Source organism: Populus trichocarpa, chromosome 4 (genome assembly GCF_000002775.5).
Source record: "Populus trichocarpa isolate Nisqually-1 chromosome 4, P.trichocarpa_v4.1, whole genome shotgun sequence".
Classification (NCBI taxonomy): domain Eukaryota; kingdom Viridiplantae; phylum Streptophyta; class Magnoliopsida; order Malpighiales; family Salicaceae; genus Populus; species Populus trichocarpa.
The window spans coordinates 19,508,063-19,534,585 of record NC_037288.2 but is presented as its reverse complement, the minus strand read 5'-3'; the positions used below and the strand labels follow the sequence as shown (position 1 = coordinate 19,534,585).

Genomic DNA, 26,523 nt, shown 5'->3' with positions numbered 1-26,523 from the left:
TAATAAAAAACTAGAGTAGAGAAATTCGCCCGAAAACAAATCAAGTAAAATACTCGGACACCTTGACATTATAAAACGAGATTTTCGTGGAGAAATTAATCTTTTTTCCATTTAATGCATTAATTTATGATTGTCGAAAGCCAAATTAGGTTTTGCTTTTTCTTCAGTGACACCACTACCAGATGTGGAGCATGAGAAGATCAGTGTTAATTCAAATTTATAAAATTAAGGAAATTAAGGAATATTAGGATGTCATTGCTGGTGTCAGACGTGATGATTTCTCATGCTGACCTCCTGAGCTTAGTGATATATATAAACCTCTTATCTACCACTTCCAATTAAGGCCTTTGTAGGCTTTTTGTTTTTTGCTATATCTTTCTCACCAGCCTCAAGAACTTGAGCAAGTGATATCACAGGACTCTTGCACAACACCAAGCCAAGTAATTAAATGCCTCTTACAGAATCGAGAAATGGCAATGTCGCTACTGCAGTGTTCCATTTGTTATCTTCAGGAATCGGAATCCAGGCCCTTCTACTTCCAGTAGCTTTCGCCACTCTCGGATGGTGAGTGACAGCATCTTATATGTACTCTATAATAGGATTGTTGATAATCCTTTGGATGAGACCATTTCTCAGACTTGTCTGATTATATATAAAATGTGTTTGCTTCTTCCACAACAACAAAAATCGTTCCGTAATGGGAAAGAAAACCTTCTAAAAGATGTTTTTCGGCTTCCAAAAATCATCGGAAGGCTGTAGCTTTTGTAGTTTATTCGCAATACAGTGTGTTTGAAATTTAAATTGGTTTTAAAAACGAAGTGTTTCTAAATTTCTTTTCGTGTCACTTCCATTTCTTATTAATTAAAGGCAAGCAAACTATGGCCATCGATTTGTTTTTTAATCGATATTTGATATGTTTGGGTTTCATTTGGTCATGTTGTGCTCATAGATTAAGCATATTTTAGTCCAATTTTTAAAAATAAATTATTCGATAAAGATATATATATATATATATATATAAAAGGGTGCCAACTCCAATCCGATTCAATTTCAATGGTTGCAGGGTATGGGGGGCAATAAGCTTGTCCCTAGCATTTACATGGCAGCTCTACACCATATGGACTCTTGTTCAACTGCACGAACCAATTCCTGGAATTAGAACTCGCTACAGCAGATATTTACAGCTTGCTATAGCCGCCTTTGGTTAGTTCCATTTCCACCCAAAGGGACCAAATTCTACCTAGATAGTATTACTCTCTTTTTTTTCTTTTTTTAACTTTATGTTAATATTGTTAGGCAACAAATAAAAATAGAAATGTTGCTAGAATCTGGCTCAATATATATATATATATATATATATATATATATATATATATATATATATATATAAAGCTAAAGTGGATTTTCATTGTACAACTGCACATATTTTACTATTCAATACATAAGTGTAATTATTTTTTTATCCTTCCAAAAAAAACCATGGCTTGGGAGTTGGGATAATTCTATATTTTTGGACAACCAACATTAGTCTTTAAAAGATTCATTGGGAGTAAATTTATCTTTTTAAAATTTTTAAGTACAATGAAATGAGTATATTTTCTTTGAAGATAAAATTTAAAACTAACATACAAGAGTTTTTTTTTTTTTTTTTACTTTTTAAAATGCAGTAAAATGATAATTTTATACATGGAAGCAAAAATTTAGAAACTTTTCGTAGGTGAAAAAAGCTCTTCCATCATGTCCATGAAATCGCCACCGCATCTTCTTCTAGTTTAGTTAGCACGTGTCAGCAATGATGAGGGAGTTTGTCGCTAACACAGTTTTTTTTCTTTTCTTTTTTCTCCCCCCTGAAAAATTAAGAGTTGTCCTTTGTTTTATTGTTATTGCAACTTCAATTCTTATTCTTTTGATTTTTAATATTTATTTCTTGACCTTTTTGTATATATTTTTTTATTTCTCAATTTCATCCTTGAATTCAAATCTATGGTATATTTTTTTTTTAATTTGATCCTCATTCTTTTTTTTTTCCTTTTGTTAAAGTTGTTTTTGTTTTCAGTTTTACCCTTTAATAAAAAATATGTGTTACCCTCTAATTTATTTTTTTATTTTTATCTTCATTTTGTTAATTTTTATTTTTTGTTTTGGATCCTTTTGTATAATTGATTTTTTTTCAATTTCATCATTGAACGTTTGATTTGTTAGGGATTTCACTTTACAGTTTTTTCATGTATGGTGCTTTCAGTCTAATCACATAAGTCACGTGTTTAAAAATTTAATGCAAGTTGATATTTTTTTCTACTTATTTTCTTTTTTGATTTTATCGTTTGACATTTAGATTTTTTTAAAATTGGATTTGTAGTTTTTTTATTTCTTTTATATTGGTTTATTCCGATTTCATGACCTAAGTAACGGGTTTGATGGGTTGACTCGCATATTATTACCCAAGTTACATGTTTATCATCCTAACTCGGATTGACTTGGGCCGTTTTTTTTATCCAATTTCATCCTTCCATATTTAATTGGCTGAAAAATAAACTATATCTTTTCTTTCCTTTTGAGAAATGTTTTTTTCTCAACTTATTGTGATTATTTTTTAAAATTTTGATTTTTTTATCATCTAATTGAAAAAAAAACCAACTTATGTAACCAATCAAGGCTATAACCAGAGTTTTATATTTTTATTTTAAAAAAAAACATGTATGCAGTATTTAAATATATTTTTTATATAAAAATAATAATACAAACCCACGTCGTAGCGTCGACTCACGTCAAGTATTGCCTATAAACTTAAAAATAGAGACGCATTTTAAATTCCCTCTCTAAAATGCCTCTATAATATGAAACAGTTGTCTTTTTGAAATCTTCATATATTTATTATTTGAGTCATAATCGTAACATATATATAGAAAATAGTGGGAAAAAAAAAAACAGACTAAAATATAAACATAGAGTTAGCTGACTGATTAGCCCTTTTGATGTGAAGGGACCCAGTGCTAGAAAGGAAAAAGCTAGGCCTAAGAAGTTGAGAATTCAAAATCATAAGGTTTTAACATGTTATCAAAACCTCTAAACTCTAATACCTCAATATTAATCGAGAAACTTCAATCCTGTGTTGTAAATATCGAATAATTATAAAAATTATAGCTTCAACACCATAAAAATTCAACATTTTAAATGTATGGTTATAAAAGTGCCGCTAAATTCTTAAAAACAATTGAAATATATCGCTGGTTTTAAAGCTGCCCCTCTGTTATCGCTGCCGCAAGTCCCTTTTGTTGTAGTGTATAGATATAAATCTTAAATCGTGTGTGAACAGGTCCAAAGCTTGGAAAGTTGCTAGCAATATTTCCGGTAATGTACCTCTCAGGGAGCACATGTATCATGCTGATTATAAAAGGAGCTGGAGTTATGGAGCTGCTCTTCAAGCTAATGTGTGAAGGTGGGGCTACATGCGATGCCAAGTCTTTGACCGGGGCAGAGTGGTTCCTGGTCTTCACTTGCATGGCTATAGCATTGGCTCAGCGACCTAACTTGAATTCCATTGCTGGGTTCTCACTAGTTGGTGCCATGAGTGCCATTGGGTATTGTACTCTGATTTGGGCACTGCCCATTTCCAAGGACAGGCCCAGTGGCGTGTCTTATGACTCACGCAAGGGGGGATCTACCATGGCTGGAATGTTTGATGTCTTGAATGCAATTGGTATAATTGTGCTTGCTTTCAGGGGTCATAATCTTGTGCTTGAGATTCAGGTATGAACGAGAAATTGCTGCATTTATGAAAATTATCATTAGCTCACACTGATAATTATACGGAAATCATTAATTTTTATAACGAGTGTAAGTTCGTGTTCAATCTCCAAGGAGCCATAGTTAAGTTGAGATTAGCGTGGTCTTTCCCATTAAGATATCTCGAGTTTAATTCTAGAAAAACTCGTAGTTCAATCTGATTATTGTTATTGTCGGGCAACTTAAATTACAGGCATATACTTCTATAGAAACCCTAACGAAATGTACTAAAACAATGCCATGGCCTATTCTTGTCTGGGCTCGGCAAAGCTCATCAATAAATATATATTTCTCGGCTTCCGCGTTAAGATAGAGAATTCAATGTTTGATGTTGCAGGGAACATTGCCTTCAAGCTTAACAAATCCATCCAAAAGGACGATGTGGAGAGGGGTGAGTGTCTCGTACATCATAATAGCCATGTGTCAGTTTCCTCTAGCAATAGCTGGATTTTGGGCTTATGGAAACAAGGTAAAAACACAATTTTCGATTGTACAACAAGTGTGTTGCCTCCATAAACCTGATGAGTGTTGAAAGTTTAGCACAGTGATTAATAGCATTTAATTTTGCTATTTTAATCTCAGCATCATGGGGAATCTTTTGCATGTGCTAATTATTTGCTACCGCTTTGGCAGATACCTTCGAATGGAGGGATGTTGACTGCATTTATGCAGTTCCATGGACACGACACATCAAGATTTGCGAAGGGCCTTGTATACTTGCTAGTAGTGATTAACTGCCTTAGTTCATTCCAAATCTACGCCATGCCAGTTTTCGACAACCTGGAATTTAGGTACATTAGCATGAAGAACAGGCGATGCCCATGGTGGGTTCGCATTGGTTTTCGGCTCTTCTTCGGAGGATTGGCCTTCTTCATAGCTGTGGCTCTTCCTTTTCTGCCAAGCCTAGCTCCTTTAGTTGGAGGGATCACCTTACCCTTAACACTGGCTTATCCATGTTTCATGTGGATCTTGATTAAGAAACCCCATCAAAAAGGTCACGATGCCTTGTGGTGTCTTAATCTAGGACTTGGATGCTTAGGCATTGTTCTAAGTGTTCTATTGGTAGTTGCCGCAGCATGGAATTTGGCTATCAAAGGCCTACATGCCAGCTTCTTCAAACCCCTATGACAACTGATAATTACAGAGCAAAATGCTCCAAGTTTTTACAGCATATTAATACACGTAAAAGATCAATTATGGACTCGTTGACATCGGTTCATATAAATTGTTAATAACTCATTCACCTATTCACTGAATCTGAAAGTAACGATGCCAAATTCATCATCGATCGCATTCCAAAGTTTACTTTCATGGTGGTAGATTTTATTTGGCTAAAAGATTATTTAGCACTAAGATAAATTCTGTTTTTTTATCTTGCTGCTAAGAAAAAACAGTTTGGCTAGTAAAATAAATTTTTTCTTTGCAATGACCCTGTTTTTTAAATCTTGATTTTGTTAAAAAAAAACTAAAATAACATGTTTTTATTTATAAAAAATGTTTTTTTATTTATTTTACATGAAAAAATTCATCTCTTAACAATTTTAACCAAATACATAATTTTTAAATTTGCTTTTTTAACACTACAACTAAAATATAACCGCAAAAACTACAACAATACCAAACATACTAAAAGGGTGTTTGGAAGTGTGATAACGATTTCTTTTTAAAGTATTTTTTGTTCGGAAAAATACCAAAATAATAATTTTTTTATTTTTAAAAATTTATTTTTAAAAATTTATTTTTAACATTAACAAATCAATACAATCCAAAATAATTTAAAAAAATAATTTAAAAAAAAACAGGTTAAAAGTCACTCCATAATATCTCATTAAGGGAATTATAAAAAGCTAACAATGCCATCTAAACATGTGAAAAACAAACCGTCATCTCCAATACCACTTGTTGGACCAGGCAAAGGTATTATCAGCTTATGATCAAATCCCAATAAGTGAACAGCAAGCCCAATTTGGTTCCCAATCAACCACCAACGTTTAAAGAAGAGGACACCTACGTTTAAAAAAAAAAAAAAAAAAAGGAGGAGACGGCACACTGCAAAACCATCTAAACCCCTTAAAGGATTAGCTCCAATTTTATGTTCTAAACATTTGTAACAATGTGGTACTGAAATTTACATTGCATACATCTCTCCGTTCTTCAAGACCAAATGAAATGAAATGAAGAAGATAGCAACACTGTGGATGGCAAAAGAATGAACCGAACATATGCCCCCTGTAGCTGTGCATCATTCAGTGATGTAGCTGTGCATCATTCAGTGATAAACACATGCATTTGTCAACCTGTGGGGCTTGCCGAGTTTCTGGCCAGTAAGAGCAACAGTGCATCTAACACGCTTATGAAACTTTGACTTCACCAATCTTCCCAAAATGAAGGCCCTGGACCTCAAGACAAATGTCAGGTTCAGAGGCAGTGCAACTTTGTTACCATGCGCTCTAGCATTAGAGAGAAGCGGCAGCCCTCCATATAGGGGAACTTGGGAACCATGCACCACCGTTGCCACCGTCCTCTTGCTCTTCCTCGATTGAGAAAACTTCTTCATCTATTTTACCAATCCACAACAAATTAATTATACCCAAACAATAAGCTGAAAAAAGAAAATCACACAGCATTTGGACACCATTTTTCACATCTAAATCTTCACAGAACTCGATCGTTGCATGCTTCACAGATTACAAAATCGAATAATTTGGTTGGTTGTTTTATGAAATATGAAGGTCCACATGCATGAATCGATATGTAAATGAATCTCGAAGGCATTGTCTCCTCGAGTTGCAATGACATAATTTACTCTCCCAGTCGAACAAACATTCTGGGACACACAGAGACACTTTAGAATCCCATACGAGTCCAGCAAGTGGGACAGACTTTTCAGATATAGAGATTTTTCTTTCCAAGGCCCACAGCTCAATGCAGATAAAAATTGACAAAACAGCCAAGAAAAAGAAAACAAAGAAACCAGATCCATCCGACTCAAGTCATTGGGTTCCACCACATCTCCGAATAAAGAGAGGCTGTCCTTGCAGTCTTTTACAGGCACTCCAGATTTGTAGCCAATAGCCTTCCAACAATCCTTCCATGATCCGGAAGTCCTTCCTCAGAACAGCCCTGTAAAGCTTGAAGTCCTACTACCAAACAAAATCTTGAACCTCCCACTGCCACCCACAATGACCATCCTATCCTTCCTCCATTAGCTATTATTGAAAATCAAGGATAAAGCAGGTTTTGGAGAGATGCGAGCACTACAGAGTTTACCTGTCCAGAGGCAAGTTTCAGCTGGAAATAGTGAATCTCGAGAGGGGTAGAGGTGACATGGACGGCAAAAAAGGTAGCGGGGTTTTTGTAATGAATCTTGACCGTAGAATTCAAGGACAGCATATCTGTTGGCACTCCCGATTGATCATTCCCTGCCTGAACATAAAAATTCTCGAACACCATGCTCTGCTTAAAAAGAACGCACAAAAAAACACCTTTCTGATCACTTTTTATTTTTTATTCCTAAACATGAATTACTTTAATTATTTTTAAACAAAATCAAATGAATTACTGACATGATTAAAGGCTAAAAATAAGGGATTACGCAAACCTAAAAACAACAGTCTGATCCTAATCCACATTTATAGTACCCATGTGCCCATCATCACCAACTATTCCATTTCCCCCACAGGACATACAGAAACTGACTCGTTATTTGACACGGCAGAGAGCCACCGAGTCAACTCGGTAAATATTTAGAAGAAAATAAACTTACCTTGACTGAAATTTCAGGCTCGTAAGCCTTGCTTGCACCCCACAAGATCAAACAAAAGACAGTGAACAGCAGAACAAAGAACAAGAACCCAATGAAATACAGTCTCACATTACGTGCACCGCTCCCCCAATCATCACCATCCTTATCACCCTCAGCACCATCATGAACAGCACCATCTTGGTTGCCAATCCTTATATGTTTCCAAGCAGATAAACTTCTTGGGATCTTGAGTGAATTGGAGAATATTGACGCAGAAGACTCGCGAGAATGGTGAATTGGTGAACTGTGGTAGTAAAGGTGTGCTGGTGACACGGTCGGGCTTGACCCATAAGACATTTTCTCCGCGTCATGGTTTGATGGACTTTGAACGTAGTATAACGGCCTTCTTGGTGACCTTGGTAGCCATGAGTTGTCAAGACTGGTTCCATCCGAGTCCGTCTTGGCGTGCATCTTTTCCAACCTTGAAAACTGCTTCGAGGGAGATAAATGAGAATTAAGGAGATAGATGTGTTGTTTGTTAGGGTTTGTGGGGTTTGGTATAGGAGAGGGAAGGTAATTATGATAGGATGCCAAGAAAGGAATGGACAGGTAATACCAAACAAACAAACCTGACACAGCGAGAAGGATTTACCAGGGGTTTTGATGTTTGAATCACGAGGGAGTAAACATGGAAAGTGTAATAAAATCTGCTGCCAAGTTAGATGGGTCCCGCCCTCGTATAGGGCCTACGCTAATGAATTTGAGCTAATGCTCGCCTGGATCTAATCCTTAAAGCCTAATGGATTGCTCCGTGATCCCTTCGAGCACTTTTATATCCTCGGGAGAACGTAAGTTTGATGGGTGTAAGCCCATGAAGAGTATAGAAGTTTTGATGGTTCTGAGTAAATCTAGGCATGTTAAGGTTATTGATCAGGAGATCGTAAGATTATGATTTCTTCTCTCGTAATTAATTTTTTGATAATGATAAAACTAAAAATTGAATCAAAATCTAAGTGGTTCGAGAGCAACGAAACTATGTGAAATGAATACAGAAAAATTACATTTAGCATATTGTTTCATATTAGAAAAATTATCATTTACATTATTAATCAACAAAAAAAATTAATATAACAAAATAATCAAATTAACATCATATATATTAGATACGAAATGATAAAAAATGACAAATCAATCTTCCATATATATCTTCTTTTTCTTGGTAAAAAAAAAAAAAACTTTTTTTCCTTCTAAACCAAAATTGAACCTAAAATCATCAGATTTTGGCCAAATAATTTATGGGTTTATCTTGAAATAATGAGATTCTCTCATTGAGTGCCATGTCATTTTACTAAAGATCACTTTAAAAACAAAAACTTAAACTGGATCCGAACTCAAAGTCTCTCAGGTCTTTGTTCCTCCGATCTCTTCATCAAGGTTAGAATCTTTTTTGTCTTTCACTTCACATTTTCATTGTTCGTTGTAGTGTAAGTAACTCTCTCTTTCATCTGTTTATATGTTTCCCTTTGAAGAAGCCATTGTTTCATATTGTAAGAAGTTAGATTACCGCACCCAACACGGCTCTAAATGTAGTAGATGAAGTAAGAGAGGTTCATTCTTACTCGACAATTTTGGAACTAATTTTTTATTGGCATAAGAACATTCTTCAGTTTTATGCCATTTATGTTAATGAGAATTACAAAATTAAGGTTTGTTTTGTACTGAAGACAAGGTGTCAAATGAAATACCAAGTTTTTGTTCTTTTTTTCATTTATTGCAAAGTTGTAATATTAGTATTGAATGGCTCTTTAGTCATTAAATAAAAATATAGGAATTCTGAAAATAATTAGATATTTTTTATTGATTTGTTTTAGTTCTTTTTTAAAAATTAAACACTCTTAATATTATTAAAAAATAATCATAATATAAAAAAGGCTAAATAAATGGAAAAAAATCAAACAAGAGGGTTATTAATTAAAACACAAATAGAATAATTATTTTCAAAAATACATAGAAAAGAAGGAATTAATTAAAAATAACATTTAAAATTATATATATATATATATATATATATATATATATATATATATATATATATATATAAAGAATTAAGCCAGACCTAGCACCTGAACCATCAAGAAATGCCCCACGGGTGAGCCTGCTAAGTCAGGCCCAAGCTCGCAAGCTTTTATTTAAAAAAAAAAAGTTAATGAGGTGAACAACATGTCATCTGCCTCAATCATTTAAAAAGAAGAAGTGTCACCTACATCGAAAAACGACGCATTGTTTGGGAATTCCTAGAATCCGACCATTATGATGGCCGTAAAAATAGGGATCTAGATTTTTTTTTTCTTACAAACAAACTCATTTTCAACCCATTTTGAACCAAAAACACCTTGAAAACATCCTAAGAACCTTATTAAACCAATTCATGGCCTTCAAAAAAGCAAAAACAAAACCACACAAAATCCAAAATCTTCCCAAGTTGAGATATGATTTTTAGACATTTTCAAGGTAAAAAAAAACGCTTCATTTCAAGTCTCCTCGTCATACGGAACCATTTGAAATAAAAATCAACCGTTTAGGTGGCTATAATCATCATCAACGTCCACTTTTTCTCTCTACACTAGCGACCACCTCTCTTTCTCCCCAGTAAAAAATGACTGAGAAATAAGAAAATGAAGTTTGGTATCAAAATTAATTTTTTTTAAATTAAAGGGATCAGTTACCTAATAACTAAAAACCATGGGGGCTAAAATGAGGTTTTATAACAACTTTCAAATTTGTTATCTATTCTACCCATTTTTTCCACTCCAATCCCCTTTCTTTCAATTCAATTCTTTCTCTTAAAAAAAATATGCATTTAGATGTTAATTTGGGTTAAAAAAAGATAAATTGCATAAAATAAAAGTTGGCCTATCGAACTAAAAATTAAAAAAAACACTTCTGTAATTTATAGTGTTATTTGAGAAGGTGAACAATTATGCTAAAAAAAAAACACTTCTTTTTGTTTTGTGAAAGCTATAAATATTTTAATTTTATTTATTATAAATTCATCAGTGAGTGTTGAATCCAATTCCAAATTGCTAAAATTAAATAAAAAGTCAATAATTTAAGTGAAATTAGTTCCAGTTAACAAAACTACAAATCGTTTATATGCTTCTCAATTTTATTTTATTTTTATCTCTATTTGATTAAACAAGCACATGATAAAAGCTAAAGGAACTGTGGAAAATGAATATATATATATATATATATATATATATATATATATATATATATATATATATATATATTAATAAAAAAAATAAAATCAATCAAATAAATAAAAGCAATATCAGTTATTGAAATCAATCCAAAACAAAAAAAATTCACACAATCATGGTTTCCTCCTAATTTTCAACTCTTTTTCGAAGAAAGGATTTTTGTCGAATTGTTGGACTTGTCTTGAAATTTTCCCATATCATTCATTGCCCACAATTACTCACCTGGGCACCCATCACTACTTGATGGAACCTCTACATTAATCTGTCCCTCCTCAAACTCTTTAATCAGATCAGGATCAACATTCTCCTCAGGCTCCCACGTGGCCTCATCAATATCCGTCCATTTCACAAGATACTCATTCTTCCCCTCATCACCCAGTCTCTTACCCATCACCCCCTCTGCCACGGCATACTCTAACCCTGCCTCAAAATCCCTCACCAAATCCTCCCCTATGAACCTTGCTTTGACCCATTCATTGGCACCGCCATCCTTCCATTTTACCAAATACTCCATATCCCTCCCTTTCCCTCTTTTCTCCAATATTTCCTGTACCTCAGCGTACTCGAATATTTCCTCTTCTAAAATCCTTATTATACTTTCTAACCCCAATCTTCTTTCAAATTGCATTGGATTCCCTTTTGGGGTCACTCTTAAAATTTCCTTAGCCAAATCAAAGGGAGTTAATCCTCTATCATCCTTCACCTCAGGATCAGCACCTACGTCAACCAATAATTTGACGACACCCGGCCTGACATACCCAGCTGCCATATGAAGAGCCGTCAAGCCACCACTATTGTCTCTATGATCCAAGTCAGCTCCAGCTTCGGCTAAAAGCTTAACACACGGCTCAGAGCCGAGCCCAGATACAAAAAGCAAAGCTGTTCGTCCGTCACTGTCCACAGCATTGACGTCACGGAGTCCATCTTCATTCTCTGATAGAATCTGACTAAAAGACGACTCGTCGGCTTTCTTGGCTGCCGTCCACCATGGTGTCTCGTACTCTGCCACCACGTTTTTAGCTACGAAATCTGATGGGACCCACGAAGGTGTATGACCATAGTTTTGAAACCCGATCCGGTCAAGTGATCGGGTTACGAGTCAAATGAGTTGACCCGGGTTGACCCGGATCAACCCAAAAAAAGAAAAACCTATAAAAAAAGCACATAACTAGTTATAATGCAACACTTACATAAACCAAATTTAAATTATAAACCAACAACATAAATTTAATTCAATATCCAAAACACAAACAAAATATAAATTCTAAAATATTTAAAACAAAACATCCAACCATATATGAAGACATTTTAAGACCTGACACAATTTATAAAAAAAAATATAATTTCAAGCCAACTCACTTTACAATCCATTCATAAATTAACAAATGGGAGACCTGAGTATTATATTTAAGCATAGTGTTATGCAACAACTGTTTTCCCAATATATTTTCCATCACTGTTGGGACTGTTGTGGTGAAGGATTTTAAGCTCATCTGTCTATTATTTGCTCATTCATTTCTTGTTCATTTACCGGATATATGTTATGGCAGGTCTTCAATGTTCTTCATATTAAAGGAATCAACGTTCAGATGATATCACAGGGTGCTTCAAAGGTATCACACCTATATTATGGTTTCCCCTGCATGCCTTATTTTCAGTATGTACCATGTATGGAACTCTACAGCTTCGGAACCCGAGAATAGGCTTTTGTGAGCACCCTTCATGGACGCTATATGCCTTAGAAGGATCCAGATGGCTCCTTATCTTGGGGTGCTCACTATTCCTGGGGCTCGGATGCTTCTTAGTAATTTGTTGATTGTCACGACAAGTAACTCACCTTTGGCCTTCACTTACCAGGTTAATATCTCATTAATTGTGAATGATGATGAAGCAGAGCAGTGTGTCAGGAGTCTCCACTCAGCTTTCTTTGAAAGCGACGTCTCTGAATTAGATGGGAAGTATGTATCTGATAATGGTTCAGTTCAGCTTCGAAGTGAAGAGTAATTTAAGTTCTTAGCAGCAAGATCTTAGCTGGTAATGGTGGTTGATTTGTCTGGTACGTTTGTGTTTTTGTTTTTTTGGTCCAAAAATTGACCGGGTCTCACCCGGGTTTGACCGGGTGGACCGGGTCCCGGGTCGACCCTCCGGGTCGACCGGGTTTCGCCGGGTCAATTCCCGAGCGAGTTTTTGCCTTCACTCTCTTTGTTTTTTTTATCTCCTTTTCTTTTTAACTTAAAGAAGTGAGTACATTGTCGTTGGTGGGTTCTCTTGTAATCTGAAATCTTGAGAGGGAGATATGGAGAGAGAAGATAAGAAATCCCATCCATTTCCTTGGTTTTTGTTTTATGGGCATGGGAATGATGGAACTAGGGTGTTGAATTTGTTTATTCCTTGTTTATTTGATGGAAAATAGTTTTATTTTGAAAAATAAATTTTGAGAAAGTGAATTTTAGAAAAATGAATTATTTTTTGATGTTTGGTAGTGTAATGAAAAATAAATTGAAAAATATTTTTCAGTATTTGGTTATGTTATGGAAAATAAGCTGGAAAATAACTTATTAATGTTTTATTTTCTCAAGTTTATTAAAATAATGAGAAACAAATCTTACAAATTAAAAAGTTGAATGAAGATGAAATTGAAAAAAAATATAATTTTATAAATTATCTCAAATAAAATAAATAATAATCAAAATAATATAAATCAAATCTAAAAAATAAAATGAAAATGAAAGATGAAGAAATTAAAATAATAATAATTAACATTTCATAAATTATTTCAAATAAAATAAGTAACAATCAAAAGAATAAGGATCAAATTTAATAGATAAAAAATTTCAATAAGAAAATGATAAGGGAAAAGCAAATAACAATTATAAAAATGAGAACCAAAGTTAATATAAAAATTAAATTTTAAGAGATGAAATTAAAAAATAAATATTCAAAACAATATATATATAACAATCAAAAGTTTTAGGATCAAATTTGATATAATCAGCAAATAATATGATATTTTTAAATTTTTCACAATTTCCGGAAAAGTGTTTTCCGCCTAAATTTTTCAGGAAAACACTTTCCTAGAAACCAAACTAAATTTTCCTTTAACTGGAAAGTATTTTCCTTTGACTGGAAAGTGTTTTTCGTTAACCAACTTTTCTAATAGCAAACAAACACAGAAAAATTTAAAAAATAATTTTCAGAAATCACTTTCCAAAAAAAACAAGCATAGCCTTAATCTAAGTGATTTTTTGGAAAAAAAGTTTATTTCTTGCGGCTATGAACCAATTCGACAGCAAATTGGGTCGTTTATTTTAAGAGCAGGTTATGGCCCAGGGGTGCTATGGGCATACAGGGAACAAATCCCATCTGGCCATCTCGCCTTTTATTCTTTTCTTATTTTCCTCCTTCCTATGGGCAGGGAAGGATGCTCCAGACAGGAAAGGTAAAGGGGTAATAGCATTATTAATATATCAATTTTGATTTTTTTGATTTGAATATATTTCTTTTGAAACTGGAAAAAAAAACCTGGCGATGTTTTCTTAAGGAAAAGAGCTCTGAATTAGAAAAAAAAAAAAAATAATATATTGATTTAGGTACCTTTACCATGACGGGAATATTGTGCATTTATATGGTCATGATTTATAACTTTTGTTTTCGGGGCCGTTTGAGTGATATTTCTCTAAATTTTGAATATTATTGTTTAAAATTAATATTTATATATTTTTAGATTGTTTAAATTTTTTTAAAAATAAAAAAATATTTTTAAATAAAAAATATTTTAAAAAACAATAATTATCATATTTTACAGGACACTCTTTGAGCCGTTCAGAAGAATTGAATGGCTAAACCTTGCCGATTGATGCTTTATTTTTCAAAAAATGATATGAGAAATCCGATCAATTTCCCTCGGTAGCGTTGGTCTTGTCTTGTCCGTGTAGTTTAAGTTCAAGAAAAGGGCAACCAACAACGACACACTGCAGCCTGCAGGCAACTAAATTCAAGACCCAAAAAAAGTTTGAATTTATGGACCCTTACAAATTTAATTACCCCTGACTGCATGACTGCCACTTCATCTCGCAGGCCCATCAATCAAGTACCCGGAATCACCACTCATCGAAACCGGAACCACCACATCCTCGCACACAACCACCACGAGTTGAGGCCACCGAGGAAACCTAGATACCCTAGCATTACCGTAGTCCACCACCAATGTCACATTAAGCTCACCAATCCATGTTTTAGTTCCTTAAATCCCCTGCAAAGCCCGTCCTTCAACATAAGAGTCGACAGAAGAGACAGACACGTTCAATGTTGAGGTAATATTGTTGTCGTAGTCCTGTTTGCAGGGTACAATTCGTGCTTGAGATAACATTCTGGTCTTGTAAGAAACTGTGGAAGTCACTCCATGGTAAGGGATTTCGAACCTCATTTAATATTGATTTCGTTTCCTAATTAAAAAAAATAGTATTGATTTACTTTCCCTCGCACATGAAGAGGAGAATATCTTGATAATCAAATTTGAAAATATCTTTCTTAATAATTTCAGCAGGGAACAAATTAATAGATGAATTATAATAATTCAATATTTGAGTATAATAAAAGTAATATTTTGTTTTGATTTTCCGTATAGAAAAAATTGAAGGAAAACTCTAAAAAAATTATTGAAAAAATCTCTATTGATCATTCATACTCATCCATGCTTAAAATGAGACACATATTTTTAATTATATATGTTTTTAAAATCACGTAAATAATACCAAATTTAATATAATTCTATTGTTAATTTACTAAAGATTTTTTTTAAAATTTAATCTTCTGTAATGCGGCAAACATTTCTCCGAGTTCCCTTAATTATTCTTAAATCAATGCCCCTATAAATTGGTCTTCAAAAGTTCAAATTACAACCCGGCCGTACCCATAATGAGCACGGGGACTCACTGACTTGGACTCAACCCAAATTCACTAGGCCCGTTTTCCTATTGGGTCACATCAGATTGGCCTTAGAAAAGAAATCTGGCTTTTGTGACAAAAGTTAAAAGCCCATAGAGTCCTCTTTGACTTTTTTTTTTGTTGTTTTTTTTTTTTTCAAATGGATAGTCCGTTTGGCTCCGAAGAAAGAGAATTTCCGAGCCAGTGAAAGATTTTAAACTTATAGTTTTGAAAACATAAGAGAAGCCATTGCTTTGTGTTTTGGCACTGCCCGAAAACGGTGCAAACTGTTTTTTTTTTAAATTTGATTTTTTAGTTAAAAATTAATTTTTGAGTGTATTTTGAATCGTTTTGATGTGCTAATTTCAAAAATAATTTTTTTAAAATAAAAAAAATATTATTTTAATACATTTCAACACAAAAAATACTTTAAAAAATAATTACAACCACACTCTTAAAAAAAACCCAAAACACAGAAGACGTCCTTTGGAATTTATATTTCCAAAGAAATGTAGTATTCCAAGAAAATTTAATGCAAAATTGTGAATACCAAAATGATCTTCAGATATTCAGAAAACTAAACGGAAAATAATTAAATTTAAAAGTTGATATAAAGCATGCTCATAATTGGTTATTATGCTTTTTTAACTTTACCCGGAGAGGAAAAAAGAAGAAGGGCACAAGGTTCGCATCTATGAATTTAAATTTCGAATTCAATTGTGGGAGGGATAGTACAAGATTTGTGTTACTTTCTTTGGCTCAATGCAGAAAGAATAATCATAGAGACAAGAAAGCTTCTTGGACCCATATATCCACTAATTTGTTTTTATCATTGAAGGATTTGAGCAGTCAAAGATTAAATTACGAGGAACTAATAACTATTGGGATTCACTAGAATATTCGGTATTTGAATTGGTTATTGTTTTTTAAAATATTTTTTATTTTAAAATATATTAAAATAATATTTATTTAAATTAACTTTTAATATCAGAACATTAAAATGATAAAAAAATATAAAAAATTAATTTAAAACAATTTTTTTAAAAAATTTCATCAAAGAATGGCTGAAACGTGGATATATATAAACACCCTTTTAATTGACTTAGGAGGACACATAAATAAATAAAAAAACACCACACTAGCATTGTTTAATGGGCATAATTAAGTCACTACACTACAAAAGTTATCCCATTAAAACAAAAAAAAAAATTTCCCTTATGAAATAAAATAATACATTTCTTTGTGACAAAGAATGTGAAAGGAAGCAATAAAAAATGCAATCATTTTACAGCTTTAAATTATAGCCTTCATTTTCCACCATATTTAGTCAAACACTTTATAAAACATTTGCTGTCGCCAGGCAAGAAATTAGAATACCCAAGAATTCAATAATGGTTTCCGCGTAAAATTTCTTCCAGTTCAGAATTGATTTCATCCACCGCCGTCGATTTCATGTGGGTCCAACAAGAGACATAACACGAGCCGTTGGTTGAAAGGTGGTGGCCTGTTAGGTCGAACTAAATGGCCACATGGAGATTCCGTGCGTCGCGTCTGCAATCACGGGGGTTGCGCCATCATCCAGCGTAGCATTTGCATGTGAAAACCCTAAAATGAGAAAATTAGTTCAATCACTCATCTCGTAAATCCACACCATAACAAGGGTATTCTTGTCTCTTGATATTGTTTTATGGGTATTTTTATCACCAAAATGAAAATTATATCTCGGCTTAATTATATAGATTAAAACAAGTTCTAATAAGTCCCCATAGTTTTGAAAGGTTTCTATTTAGCTCCTACTAACTGAATAATTTACGGGTCATTTGTTATCATTTTCATATACTTTTTGTGTCATTAAGAATCAAATCTGAAAAAAAAAAACATTTTTTTTCTTATAAATATAAAAAATCAAGAACCAAAATATAAGTTTAATATCGAGAGTTCTAGACTTTAGGGACTTGATTGGAAAATTACTAGATCTATAAGAATTAATATAAACTTTACCCATTAAAAACTGGCTGTAATATGTGATGTAGAGTGATGAAATATGGAGGAACTTGAAGTTTTCAAGTGGAGCCAGCCACCGTTTTCTCTACCCCACTTAATTTATACGCAACACAATAACCCAGCCGAGTCAACCGACACGGCAACGCTAAATTCTTTCTTAATTTTTCTTTCCATTATCTTGTTATTTGGCATTATTTTTTTTATTTTTTATTTTTCTTGGTGGGCTTCTTAATTAGCTTCCTTCCTTTGCATTGCCACTTTAAATACATGTCACCGCCTGCAATGAGTTACCACTACTAACCATATATCAAGTGTCTCCTTCTGTAACCTTCTCTTAGAGAAAACGGAAGACAAACTTCTTTAATTTCTCTTCATTAATCCTCTCCGATTTCCAGTTCATCCTTGATTTTTTGCTAATGGGTTGTGGTGCAACATGTTGGCAAGTTCTTGTTTGTGTTACATTTTGTTGTACATTGGTTTTTGTTAATGCCGAGGATCCTTACAGGTTCTTCACCTGGAATGTTACCTACGGTGACATATATCCACTTGGTGTAAAACAACAGGTTTGTGCATTGATTTTTGTCTGCAAAAGTTGTAATGTAACGATTCTTTCTCTTGGTTGTTCTTATAAAAAGATGTTTTTTTTAATGGTATTTTGTGTGCAGGGGATTCTGATAAATGGACAATTTCCAGGGCCGGATATCTATTCCGTCACCAACAATAATCTCATCATCAATGTTTACAATAGCTTGCCGGAGCCATTTCTCATTTCTTGGTAAGAATTCTCTTCAAAGTTCTGTCAGCGTCGCTTGAAGTTTCTCCTGGCAATGGTGTGATGAAGTGGAAACTGTCGTCATAGCATTTCTAGAGGGGTCTTTCAGTTGTCGTGTCGCACGTTTTTCTTTATTTTATAAAATAATTTTATTCTCCAATTAACAAGGTTGGAATAGGCAAGTCTCCCCTCCCATTTAGTCCCATTTCACATTCATATTTAGTGCATAAAGTTATAACAGCGACTATAGTTTATGGGTAATGAAAACGATTTGTACCAATTATATCTATTGAAATATCTAAATCACTATTAAAACTTTACCATACAAGTAAATATCCTTAGATAGCTTCCTCGACTCAACTTTACTGCACTCTTTTTTTAGTATCTTATGTAGTCTTGGGAAGTGTTTAGTTGAATTTTACACGTTTTGGCAATTCAGCAGTTGGACAACACGCTAAGGCAACGCACCTTCTTTACGTGACATTTGGTTAGAGTTATCAGCACACTCACGTAATTAAGTTAATTGATGCTATCAGTAGTGCTTTACGCGGTCAAGCCAAAGTTAATTATAATGCTAGCACGGACTTAGAATTTAGCGGCAAGATCAATATTCCAAAGGTGAGTGTGGAAAGCAGACATCAAGAGCTTAGACATCTTCGAGCCCAGGCAATGATCATAAGATTGAGTCCAAGTAGCCCACATAAATTATGCCTAACTTTCCGGCCGTGGAGTTCTAGATGTCGACACATTGCCCATTGTCTGTAATTTAGTTGTTGTTTGCTGGGGTGTGATCAACATGAATTATAGAAAACAGCTGTAAAGTTGACCTCTAGAAAAACAAAATCTGTAAAGTACTGTCTTAGCCAAGATTGACTTTAGCGTTGTCAATCAAGGATGAAATTTGATACGTGAATAGTCGGCTGATTGCTACGAGTCCGAGCCTAGACTTTCTCATCTGTTTTTTTTTGGAAATAATTTTGACTTGATATGCTTTTTACGTGGGTTTGGGACTGAATTGGAAAAATGAAACAGGAATGGTGTCCAGCAAAGGAGAAATTCATACGAAGATGGAGTATATGGAACGACATGTCCAATCCCTCCGGGCAAGAACTTCACTTACATTTTACAAGTGAAAGATCAGATTGGCAGCTTCTACTACTACCCATCTCTTGCTTTCCATAAGGCAGCTGGTGGGTTTGGAGGCATCAGGATCCTTAGCAGGCCGCTAATTCCTGTCCCATTCCCTGAACCTGCTGATGATTTTACTGTTCTTATTGGAGATTGGTACAAGGCCAACCACACGGTAATTGACAGACTATGAATACACACCACCTGTCAAAAGTATAACTAGCTTCTTCAAATTTTATGTGATTTTGCTCATTAGTAATGAATTTGCAATGCTATTCACTATTTCAGGCATTGAAGGCCATTTTAGATCGTGGTCACAAGCTTCCTCTCCCAGATGGCATCCTGGTCAATGGCCGTGGACCCAATCAGACATATTTCACATTTCAACCTGGTAATTTTTTGAACCATGGTGATAGTTTATGGCGTGTTTCAGACCTTAAGAGACTTGGAAAGTTCAGATTGTAATGAATCATGGACATTGCATTTCTTATTGCAGGAAAAACTTACAGGCTCAGGATATCAAATGTGGGGCTCCAACATTCTCTCAATTTTCGCATTCAAGGCCACAAGATGAAGCTAGTTGAAGTTGAGGGCACTCACACTCTTCAGACTACGTATTCATCACTGGATGTCCATGTCGGTCAATCCTATTCGGTGTTGGTCACAGCTGATCAGACAGCTCAGGACTATTACATTGCTGTCTCTACTCGTTTCACCACCAAGATCCTTACCACCACTGCCATACTTCACTACAGCAATTCTGCCAAAAAAGTGTCCGGTCCAATCCCTGGTGGACCAACCACCGAAATCGACTGGTCTCTTAACCAGGCTCGTTCAATTAGGCGAGTCCCTTGTAATTCATTACTGATTCCTGACATTGCGACTGACTTGACAATGTTTCACATTTCAAGTGAATAATTGTTGTGACATTTTTCATATGTTCATTATTCCAGGACAAATCTGACAGCAAGTGGACCAAGACCAAATCCACAAGGATCATATCACTATGGAATGATTAACCTTACCAGAACCATCAAGCTAGAAAGCTCTGCAGCTCAAGTTAATGGCAAGCAGAGATATGCAGTTAACAGCGTCTCATTTGTTCCTGCCGACACCCCTCTTAAGATTGCTGACTACTTTAAGATCGGGGGTGTTTTCCGCGTCGGAAGCATGCCAGACTATCCAACCGGCAAGAAAATGTACCTCGACACATCTGTCATGGGTGCCGATTTCAGGGCCTTTGTTGAGATCGTGTTTCAGAACCATGAGAACATTGTCCAGAGCTGGCACATCAATGGATACTCCTTCTGGGTAGTCGGGTAAGAACCTGAGAACTTGTACGCTACATAAGTGGGTCTATTTAAATACATTTGATTATGCTTCTAACTTGTTTAAAATATACAGTATGGATGGAGGGGTGTGGACTCCAGCTAGCCGTAATCAATACAATCTCAGGGATGCGGTTTCGCGCTGCACGACTCAGGTGAGATACTTTATCTAGTATTCAGTGCTGATCACCATGCTTCAGTGTAACAAAGGTTTGACAAATTATGGCTGCTGCTGCTGCTGTTGCTGCAGGTGTATCCCAAGTCATGGACTGCTATCTACATTGCACTTGATAATGTTGGAATGTGGAACATCAGGACTGAATTCTGGGCAAGACAATACCTTGGTCAGCAATTTTATATGCGTGTTTACTCACCGGTTGAGTCACCTCGAGATGAATATCCAATTCCCAAGAACGCCCTTCTTTGCGGGAGAGCCATTGGCAGAAGAACCAGACCTCTATAGATGAACAGTACTGTTACCCCACTGTACAAGACCCTAACTCAGGGTCCCATTCTTTGTTACAAATATTTGTATTTGGTTAGCAGAAGATGTTTCATTTTTATAATAATTATGGATGTCTTATATTCTTTTGTGATGAATTACAAGATTTAAGCTTCATTGTCTTACACAATATTCTGCTAAACAATATATAATATTTGTACTTCAATAATATTTACATATTAATATATAAAAAATATTATTAATTCAATAAACATGTGAGATAATAACATTTATACATTAATTATTAAACAACCATCTAGCTAAAGAAATATTTTTCTTAATTCCTTATAATTGTTTGCATTACTATTTTCAGGTTAGAAATTAATTTATTAGACCAAATTTATTAATTGTGTTCATAACATTTACTTACATTATTCTTAACTGAAACTAACATAAAAATACTCATTATACTCTCTCGAATTAATTAATTCACGTAAAATATAGTTTCTCTAAATTTTCTTTAATTATTTTAAAAAAAAATTAATGTCTCAGTTCGTATAAATTTTTATTAAGGTGTAAAAATGTTCTTTCAATAATTTCATGTACCTTCGCTGTTTGTATGATAATTAAGTTCATGACGTCTATGAAAGCCATCATATGACAGATGGCTTTAGCGGTTTTCCCTAGTCTCACTGGCAATGCTTCAAACACGCAGGCAAGAACGGCTTTGAGAGATGGGCTGAATGTTGCGCGGAAGCAGGCTAGTCTGTTTGGGATTGCTGCTAAAATGGAGGGCTGTTAAATTTTATTTATTTTTTAAAAAACAAATTATTATTTTTAATAATTTTAGATAGCTTTAATATAATAACATAAAAAATAAAATAAAAATATTATTTTAATATATTTATAAGAAAAAAATACTTTGAAAAATAATCACTGCAATATTCTAAAACACCCTGTAAGAATGTTAATAATCAATACCAACTCTTTAAAAGGAGTGAGAGAGATCAATTAGAAGATTGTTAGGGATTATGGTAACATTTATTTTTTTAAATATTTTTTATTGAGAAATATGTTAAAATAATATATTTTTTTATTTTTTAAAATTTATTTTCAACATTAGTATTTATAATCATAAAAAATAATTTAAAGTAAAATAAATTTAAAAATTTCCAAAAATACTTTTTAAATACAAATACAAATAGAATCTATTATCAAGGATGACTGCCCTGATGGCCACCTGCTTAGGGACGTATATGCTTGCAATTGGCAAGAGCAGAACTTGATTCTTACAAGTAAAAAAAAATAAAAGCAAATATGAAAATAAAATAATTTTTGGGGTGCGAAATAAGCATTTTCTGTCACATAGTCCTTAATTTGAATGGTTTAATTAAAAAATATTCAATTTTAGGGGCCAAAATGTAAACTTTCAAAGTTTTTGGGGTGCCATCCCCCTCTCCCTGAAGCTTCCTGGTACCTCCGCTGCTCAGATGAACAAATATAACGGGCCTCCTTGGTTCTATCAGTAGAATTGATATTGTAGAATTAAGTCTGATGTGCAAAACGACAGCACTTCAACGGAGCATTCAAATTTTGTTAAACTAATTAATGATATATGAAAAAAACTATATAGATATTTTATACAATGTATACATTTTTATAAATATCCTATATATTTATAAGATATTTATATTAAATATTTTTTAAGATATTTATTTTTAGAAAGTCTGTATAAACATAGTTTTATTTCTCTAGATTCTAACTCTTTAAATAATAAAAATAAAAAAAACACAAATATGATATAAGACTTAAATAAGGTTTAAGGAATATTTAAACTCAGAGAATATTTATTATTTCCGTCACTTAAACAAACACTATACTAACTTAAATTTTAGAATGTTTTTTTCAGGTATCGCCTAACCCACCAAGTCCTCCAGATTTAGTTTTATCAGCACATGGAAAATGCCCCTAATTATTCTACTGAAAATTTTTCTAGACTTATCATTTTGTGCCGCATGTGAGAAACTGAACAAAAAACCAATTCATTCATGTTTATCAAAAGCTCTTTTCACGACTAACGAAGCCCCAACAACATGTCAGCAGCTATGTCTACGACTATACCAACGACATGCCATTGGCTAAGACAACAGTTATGCCTAGGCTATGCTCTACGTGGCTACACCAAAAGTTACTTCCATGTGTGTAATTACCTCTCCTTGTTGGGTCAAGTTTTGCAAACATATTTGTTTGCAAGACCAAGAGGCTCTAATGATACATAAAACAATTACACAAATACTTTATATAATGTACATACCTCTATAAATGTCCTAAATATTTATAAGATATTTTAATGTAAATATCTTATAAATATCCTAGATATTCATTTGATATTTATATCAAATACCTTAAATATTTCTTAAGATATTTATCTTAAAAAAATCTATATAAACAGAGTTTTATCTTTCTAGATTGATAGTTGGTCATAGTTTATCTTTGTAAACTCTATCTTTTTAGACAATATAAATATATAAAAAAATAAGTTTGATACAAGACTTAAACAAACTTAAGAAACATTTAAGTTTTGAAAATATTTATTCTCCTTGTCATTTAAATAAACATTAAACTGACTTAAATTTCAAAATGTATTTTTCAAAGATGTCATCAAACCAACTAAGTTTTTCGAGTCTAGTTTTATAGCTCATAAAAAATACACTCAATCTTTCTACCGAAGATTTTTCCAGTCTCATCACCAATTGACTGTTACTTGTCATTCCTTTCGCAATTATCATTGAAATAAAACCAATCAAATATCATAGGTTAAACATAAAATCTAACAATTTTGTTCTTTGATTGCATCGACTGTCTAGTTTATACGGCAGCAAATAGACAGGGGAAAATGCATTGAAATGCATAGAAAAGACTAATGAGTGAGTACAGAATTTTGACATGGTCAATCCGGCATTAGTAACGATACTTTGGGACTATCCCCTTGTTGAGATGCCTAGTTCTTGTAAGTTTGCTTTCTTGTCGTGAAAGAATATATATCCAACATTCCGGCACTTGTATATGCTGTTGTAGAGTTTTTATAGCTTATAAATACTAGAAAATTTGGTCAGGAATTTATGTGCTAGTAAAGGAAATAAATAGGAAGTCCAAATGGAAAGCAGAACTTTTCTTCAAGTCCTATGCTTGGCCATTGTTGGTCTTGGCTTTGCAAATGCAGAGGTTCCGGCTGTTTTTGTATTGGGAGATTCGACAGCTGATGTTGGGACTAACAATTTCTTACCAGGATTCAAAGCGAGGGCTGACTTTCCTCCCAATGGCATTGATTTTCCCTCCTCTAGACCAACTGGAAGGTTCAGTAATGGTTTTAACAGTGCTGATTTTCTAGGTTAGTACAAGAATTGTTAATGATTTGTTACCCTTCAAGTGTAGAATTTGTCAATGATTTGTCTTATTTCAAAGATGAGTACGTTGTGCTTTATTGTAACATAGCCTTTCGATGATGTTTCCATGGTCAGCTATGCTAATGGGATTCAAGAGAAGCCCACTACCTTTCTTTGCTCTCGCTGGCAATCCAAAATTGCTCAAACGGCCTAGCTTTCGGGGAGTAAATTTTGCCTCTGCAGGGTCTGGCATTCTTGACATGACTGGGCAAACTGCGGTAAATGCCTAATTATCCTGATAGCCTATAACTTGCCCTTGTAAGTTTTGAGAAAAATACTCTTTCCTTCTTCTCTTTTCAGTTAACCAGCTCGCTGAGCGGTGTTAAGAATGTTGTCCCACTACGAGAGCAGATTGAGCAACTTTCTGCAGTCCATGACAATCTTACAGCTATTAAGGGTTCAGCATATACAGAAATTCTTTTCTCAAGGTCACTGTTCTTCATTAGCATTGGTAGCAACGATCTTCTTAGTTATTTCTATTCAAACAGTAGTGTACCCAAGCAAGAGTTCATTTCTGCTTTGGGACTTGAATACGAAAAACAAATAATGGTAAGATCCTCCTTTTCCTGCCTGTTAGATCCATGACGCTACCATGTTCAAGAGCATACTGAAGCAACTGTTCTGCCTTGTTGATTTTGCAGAGTATCCTTGAGCTTGGAGCAAAGAAGATTGGTATTATTAGTGTTCCACCAGTTGGTTGCTGCCCATCTCAAAGGGCTTTCAATGAAAGTGGGGGCTGTTTGGAGGGTTTGAATGACCTTGCTTTAGAATTTCATTCAACAATCAACGCCCTCCTGATGAAGCTCGGCTCAGAATATACAGACCTAAAGTATTCACTTGGAAACGCATATGAGATGACCATCAATGTGATAGACAACCCTTTTCCATTCGGTAAGCTATTCTCTCTGAAGACAACTTCAATGCGTTGACAAATTTCAGCAAAATGTTTTAGTTTTGTGCATCAGTTGAGTTGACCATTCCTAAATCTTCTGAACACTCATCAGGATTTAAGGAGGTGCAAACTGCTTGTTGTGGAGTTAAGAGGTTCAATGGCGAAGGCATCTGTGACAAAAATGCAAATCTTTGTCTGAATCGCCATGAATACTTGTTCTGGGATTTATTCCATCCTACAATGACTGCTTCAAAACTAGCAGCTCTAACCCTTTATGCTGGTGAACCACGATTTGTATCCCCAATTAATTTCAAACAGTTGGCTGAGGCTTGATTAGCCAAAAAGACTTCTCCTTGATAAGATTAAATAATAAGGGAACATTGATCTCCCAGATCATCACATGCTTGTACAGCATGTTAACAGAGTTCATGTTTTTGGTGACATTAATTTGTAACCGTATTCTATTTCCTTATAGTGACTTAAATTGATTCATTAGTGTAGACCTCCACAATTAGCAAACAATGATTTGTGATCTGATTTCAAGTCTTTCTAAAATTGTTATGGAATTCATTCAATCTTGTGTCATACTGCTTCTAAGCTGGCAGCTCTAACGCGCTACAGAAACAAGTAAACCAACATTTATATCTCCTCTTTTACTTGCTCTAAAAAATATTGCTGCTGACATTTTGATCAACTATGTTGTGATAACTCACCAGTTACATGTTGAGTATGGCTTGCCTTCAAAGGTCCAAGTAGAGGGATTGACCCAGTTTTAAGTTGGAGATCCTCCA

General features: G+C 34.1%; 6 protein-coding genes across 6 annotated transcripts; 4 read left to right on the top strand and 2 right to left on the bottom strand.

Moving 5' to 3' along the window:
- The first annotated feature begins 448 nt into the window (after positions 1-448).
- Positions 449-5,118, top strand: LOC7470431 (lysine histidine transporter-like 8). Its single transcript, XM_002306179.4, has 5 exons — positions 449-564; positions 1,064-1,203; positions 3,317-3,750; positions 4,124-4,255; positions 4,420-5,118. Exons 1-5 carry the CDS (start codon positions 449-451, stop codon positions 4,912-4,914), a joined length of 1,317 nt encoding a protein of 438 aa, XP_002306215.4. The 3' UTR covers positions 4,915-5,118.
- Positions 5,119-5,836: 718 nt separating this feature from the next.
- Positions 5,837-8,273, bottom strand: LOC7470430 (uncharacterized). Its single transcript, XM_024599066.2, has 3 exons — positions 7,553-8,273; positions 7,057-7,242; positions 5,837-6,343 (listed from the first exon to the last, which is right to left on the bottom strand). The coding sequence occupies exons 1-3, from the start codon at positions 8,000-8,002 to the stop codon at positions 6,056-6,058; spliced, it is 924 nt and encodes a 307-aa protein (XP_024454834.2). The 5' UTR covers positions 8,003-8,273; the 3' UTR covers positions 5,837-6,055.
- A 2,577-nt stretch (positions 8,274-10,850) lies between these two features.
- Positions 10,851-11,854, bottom strand: LOC112327352 (signal recognition particle 43 kDa protein, chloroplastic; the record flags this gene model as incomplete). The annotated part of the gene is made up of 1 exon (XM_024600146.1): positions 10,851-11,854. A coding segment is annotated over one exon (846 nt), but the record flags the coding sequence as incomplete, so codon positions are not given.
- Positions 11,855-17,998: 6,144 nt separating this feature from the next.
- Positions 17,999-21,552, top strand: LOC7466803 (L-ascorbate oxidase homolog). Its single transcript, XM_024598565.2, has 8 exons — positions 17,999-18,287; positions 18,390-18,499; positions 19,529-19,799; positions 19,913-20,015; positions 20,121-20,466; positions 20,578-20,943; positions 21,029-21,107; positions 21,203-21,552. Exons 1-8 carry the CDS (start codon positions 18,141-18,143, stop codon positions 21,413-21,415), a joined length of 1,635 nt encoding a protein of 544 aa, XP_024454333.1. The 5' UTR covers positions 17,999-18,140; the 3' UTR covers positions 21,416-21,552.
- Positions 21,553-24,550: 2,998 nt separating this feature from the next.
- LOC127903911 (GDSL esterase/lipase At5g55050-like) lies at positions 24,551-25,593 on the top strand. The gene is made up of 4 exons (XM_052452587.1): positions 24,551-24,785; positions 24,916-25,058; positions 25,141-25,268; positions 25,482-25,593. Exons 1-4 carry the CDS (start codon positions 24,551-24,553, stop codon positions 25,591-25,593), a joined length of 618 nt encoding a protein of 205 aa, XP_052308547.1.
- On the top strand, positions 24,980-26,240 carry LOC7470429 (GDSL esterase/lipase LTL1). Its single transcript, XM_052452574.1, has 2 exons — positions 24,980-25,731; positions 25,845-26,240. Exons 1-2 carry the CDS (start codon positions 25,638-25,640, stop codon positions 26,063-26,065), a joined length of 315 nt encoding a protein of 104 aa, XP_052308534.1. The 5' UTR covers positions 24,980-25,637; the 3' UTR covers positions 26,066-26,240.
- The last annotated feature ends 283 nt before the right edge of the window (positions 26,241-26,523 follow it).